Source organism: Gekko japonicus, unplaced genomic scaffold, assembly GCF_001447785.1.
Source record: "Gekko japonicus isolate JY-2015 unplaced genomic scaffold, Gekko_japonicus_V1.1 scaffold5669, whole genome shotgun sequence".
In the NCBI taxonomy this organism is placed as follows: domain Eukaryota; kingdom Metazoa; phylum Chordata; class Lepidosauria; order Squamata; family Gekkonidae; genus Gekko; species Gekko japonicus.
Genome location: NW_015165421.1, coordinates 29,076 through 34,159, shown reverse-complemented (window position 1 = coordinate 34,159; position 5,084 = coordinate 29,076). Strand labels below are relative to the sequence as shown.

General features: G+C 50.8%; 1 protein-coding gene across 1 annotated transcript in view; it reads right to left on the bottom strand.

Moving 5' to 3' along the window:
- Window positions 1-426: 426 nt before the first annotated feature.
- Window positions 427-5,084, bottom strand: part of LOC107109967 (interferon regulatory factor 4-like) — a gene marked incomplete at its 5' end in the record, with an annotated part of 23,647 nt that continues 18,989 nt past the window's right edge. Inside the window, 2 exon segments of the mRNA XM_015410678.1 lie at window positions 427-570; window positions 2,539-2,776. Of these exon segments, the coding sequence (XP_015266164.1) occupies window positions 427-570; window positions 2,539-2,776 (382 nt within the window).

Below are 5,084 nucleotides of genomic sequence, written 5' to 3'. Positions count from 1 at the left end.
ATAGCATACATAATTTCAAAATAATTCCATGTCCATTAATAACCCACATTTTTTTTAGCACAACCTCATACCGTGTAACGGTTGTTCCGCTCTAGGAATTCCTGCCCTGAGATTTCTAATCAAATAAATAGTAAGGAGTCTACGTTCAAGGAGTTTACAAGACAACTGTTTTCATTGGACCCCATGTAAACACGCTGGACGTTTTGTCAGCTTTCGCACCCAACCCCAGCAGTAGAATCTGAGGTCCTGCAGTCCAAGAGATGGTGCGGGAAATGCCGTGTCCGCCGTTCTACATTATTAGGCTTGCCCGTATCCATTTCTTGAGCTTGCTTTGTTTCCCAGGGAAAGTCTACGCACTGATTCTGATCTTTCAGTTCTGAGCCAATGGTTCTTCTAGCCTTCAAAAGACACCACTTTTCGACGCCTTTATTCTTGAACAGAGGAATGGTGCAGAGATCGGTGGTAATCCTCTGGACTGGCGAGTTGTTCTGACATATCGTAACCTCTTAGAAAAAGTCCGGTGTTTTGCTGCGCAAAATAGTACAGCTGTCTTGCAAATACTGGCTCAACCTTAATAACAAATACAAAAGTCAATGGGATACATAGCAAGGAGCTCTCATTCATTCATTCATTCATTCATTCATTCAGAGCAACACAGAACAAACAAACAGGGCCAAGCGACATAGTTTCATTTAAGAACATGAGGAGCCATCGAAATGATCCCTTAGCGTGCTTTATACTTTCAAGCAAGGGTCATTTCCTGCGGGAGCGCACAGGAGCAGAGCTCCGGCAGTAAGGAGCCCAGGGGGTGGGCACATGCAACAAGCCCCGCCCCCTGCTCCCAGCAGCCCTCAGTCGGGCCATGAGGAGCAAGAAGCAGCCAGGTAAGTTGCAGAGCCCCCCCCCCGGCCCACCTTCAGGTACCAGCTCTCCCTCCTCTGTGAAGGCAGATCTGCACGCCCCCCCCCAATAGCTAGCAATCCAAAAAAGTCCAATGGAGCCTGAGCGGTGGGTGTTGCCTTCTGACACACTTCCGGTGAGGTCAGTGGGGGCGACATATGCAAATAAGTTATGCTAATGCATTATGCTAATGAGCTCCTGCACCTCTTTTTCTATGAAATGACCCCTGCTTTCAAGTGATCTGACTCTAGCATTTCAAGCTTACCAGCAGAAACTGCTTTCAGGAATCCAGAACCCTAATACAGGCATCAGAATGACTGTGTGCATGTATTATGACTGAAGTCCTGTAAACGCCGGGAAATAGATTTACCCACAATGCCGACTGCCCACCTGCGGGTGCTACTGAAAACAATTTCTGAATTTAGATGGTTCTTCTAAGCCCACGGATGTGGGGAAGCTCAGATTAGCACCCCACACATTTGGACTGGCCCGCCTAAGGGTATCAAAGGGTTACTCCCGGCTGTGTGACTTGTCTATATGGCAAAGAAGTTCTCAGCGGCAACCACGGGTGATGAGCCACCATCCCTATATGGCTAACCCTTATAAGCTCAGAGATGTAGAGGAAGAATGTTAAAGAAGTCACAAACGTCTATATAGCTTTCCAGATAAAGGTACCTTAGCCAATAATATGTAACTGCTATCATCATATGAACTAACATTAAAATGGCTACAGTGCAGCTGGGGGGGGGGGAAACCCTGTGATTTTATTTATGGTTTTGGCTAAGAAAAATTTGTGGGCAACTAATATGTTTAAAAACAGGTTCCTTACCTGTAACTGATGATCTTCGAGTGGCCATCTGTGCGTTCACACATGCGTGCCTGACCCCACTGGTAACTTAACAAGCCTAAAGCCTCCTTTTCCCATGCTCCACCCCCGAGGCACATGCGGGGCCCCACCATTGCATGCCTACAGGGGCGGAGCCCGGGTCTCCTGCCAGTTCTTTCTGACCGCTGACATACCCAACCCAAACAATGAGCAGGCTGAAAGCGGAAGGGAAGGCTGGGTGGGCGGTGTGGATACACAGATGACCACTTGAAGATCATCGGTTGCAGGTAAGCAACCTGTTTATCTTCTTCATGGTCTCTGTGTGTCACACCTGTGGGAAAGTAGCAAGCTTATGACTTACCAGAGGAGGGTGCTGTCAGCTACTCAGCTGAATGCCAATTGAAGGACCGACCAACCCACTGGACGGGCACGGATGTCCAAAGCATGGTGTCGAATGAAGGTGTTCAGGGTTGTCCACGTTGTTGTTGTTGTTCAGTCGCACAGCCAAGTCCGACTCTTCGTGACCCCATGGACCAGATCACGCCAGGCCTTCCGGTTGGCTCAATTTCATGTTCGTTGCATCTATGACACTGTCTAACCATCTCATCCTTTGCCGTCCCCGTCTTCTTTGACCTTCCATCTTTCCCAGCATCAGGGTCTTCTCCAGTGAGTGCCCCTCTCAAGAAGGCAGCGGAAGGGGCCATCGCTCTTGGGGAGTGTGCCCTGGCGGCACTCGGTAAGGGTTGCTTTGCCAGTAGGTAACACAGTTTGATTGTGTCTACAATCCATTTCGACAACCTCTGAGTCGAAACCTGCTGGCCCCTCTTCTGTTGGGTAAGGGCGACAAAGAGGTGTGGGTCCTTACGGAACTGCCACGTCCGATGGAGGTAGAATAAGAGAGTGCATTTCACATCCAAAGAATGAAGGAATCTCTCCATGTTATCCTTAGGATCAGGAAAGAAATCTGGGAGCACGATATCGGAGTGGAGACGAAAGTCTGAAACTACTTTCAGGAGGAAGGGGATCTCCGGGCTCAACGTGACATTGTTGCTAGAAAAACGGAGGTAAGGCTCATCACACTGGAGGGCTACAAGCTCACCCACCCTGCGCGCCGACAGGATAACTATCAGGAAGACAGTCTTCCAAATGAGTAACCGCACATCACGTGTAGCTAAGGGCTTGCCCATTAGCTTTTGCAGCACTAGAGGAAGGTTCCAGACTGGCACAGGTAACTGATGCGGGGGATGCATGCGAAGTAACCCCTTGAGGAAATGTTTAGAGTGCGGGTGGCTAAACACCAAGAAACCATCTACCAATTGATGGTGTGCCATAAAAAGGTAAAGGTTCCCTTGCTCGAAAGCCAGTCGAATCCGACTCTAGGGTTGCGGTGCTCATCTCCATTTCAAAGCCGAAGAGCCAGCGCTGTCCGAAGACGTTCCCGTGGTCATGTGGCCGGCATGACTAAACACCAAGGCGCACGGAACGCTGTTCCCTTCCCACCGAAGTGGTACCTATTTCTCTACTTGCAATTTCTTGCTTTCGAACTGCTAAGTTGGCAGGAGCTGGAACTAGAGCCGGGAGCTCACTTCACCATGCAGCACCCGGGTCTTGAACTGCTGAACTACCGACCTTCCACAGCCTGCAGTTCAGCGTCTTAACCACTTGAGCCACCGTAGCTCCTTGGAGTGCCATACTGGCCATCAAATAGACCCACACTGAAGAATAACTCAGTTCTGAGTCTACAAGGGAAGGCAAAAAAATCAAAAAGTGATGAAAGACCTCTGGCTTCCTGAGGGAGCTGTGAAGCTGCAGAGAACTTAACAAATCTGTTCCATTTGTAGGTGTAGGACTCCCTGGTAGACAACTTCCTGCTATTAAGGATGACTTCCATCACCCTTGCCAAGAAAGGTCAAGGGAGACTCTCCACGCCTTCAGCTTCAGGTGAGGTATGTTGTGATGAAATATACACCACCACCCCGCCATGAGCAGGAGATCTGGGACAGGGAAGAAACGATGCCATTGACCCTGGTAGAGCTTCAGAAGTACAGGAAACCACCCTTGTCTGGGCCACCATGGAGTGACCAGGATACAGTCTGGTCGTTCCCTGAGTAGTTTGTTCACAACCCTGGTTATGAGACGTAGAGGAGGGAATAGGAGCACAAAATGGTCCCCCCATAGGAGAAGAAGTCTGTCTCCCAGGGGGAGAGGGTCCATGCCCCCCTTGCTGCAGAACAATCAGCCAATTTGCCCTTGTCGCAAACACATCCACTTCTCGCCATCCCCTTGCCTCGAATACTGGGAGCAAATATGTCAGGTGATCTCCCACTTGTGCAAGGAAGCCCCTCCTCTGCTCAGACGATATGCCTGAACATCTTGAACCCCTGGCTAATGGGAAGGTTCCTCAGCTGATGCACGTGAGCCAAAGATCCATAGCCAGGGAGCAGAGACTCTGGGCACCGCGCCTCCCTGTCGGTTCACACAACTGAACGCGGCAGTGTTGTCCGCGAGTACGGCGACTACTTTCCCTTGTATAAGAGCATGGAATGACTGGACCACAAACCGGATTGCGAGAAGTTCTAGGTAGTTGATTTGGCAGTTGTGGTATTGGGGATCCCACTGGGTTCGTATGGAGAGGCCCCTGGGGTGAGCACCCCACCCCCACAGGGAGGCATCCGTCGTTAGAGTCTCTGAAGGCACCGGCAGTTGAAACGGGGCACCTGTTAGAAGATTCAGATTGTGTCCCCACCAGCCGAGAGAATGCAGGACGTAGGGTGGGACAAGGAGTGTTGTCAATTGGTGATGACGAGACGGAAGTGTCTCAAGAACCAGATCTGAAGCACCCGCATACGAAGCTTGGTAAAAGGAAGGGCTGCCATCGTTGCAGCTGTCATTCCTAGTATATATATACCGGTATATATATATTTCAATTTGTATCCCGCTCACCCCCGAAGGGCTCTGAGCGGCTTACATGTTCCAATTCATACAATCCTAAACCTAGGGCCACATACATGTAGGGGACGTGACAAGCCTACCAGGCACCCTTCTGTGTAGCGGATCTTCGTTGTTACTGCCTTGCGGGAGGTAGTCCGGTGGCGTCCACTCCAGCGCTGGTCTTTGAGGTTCCTCCTTCCGGCTGTTGCGAATTCATTTCCGGGCTTGGACCACTCGCACTTCCGCGCATGCTCGCGGCCTCCGTCCAAGTAGGCTCCGGCCTGCGTTGCTCCGCCTCCGTGCTTGTTGGTCTGGCCTCCTTCGTTCGCCTTTTGCCTCGCCAGCCGCCGCCATATTCTTTCTGCCGCCGCCGCTACACAAGGGACGGGTGCCCCCCCCGCTCTATTAGCAGGTACCCATTTATCTA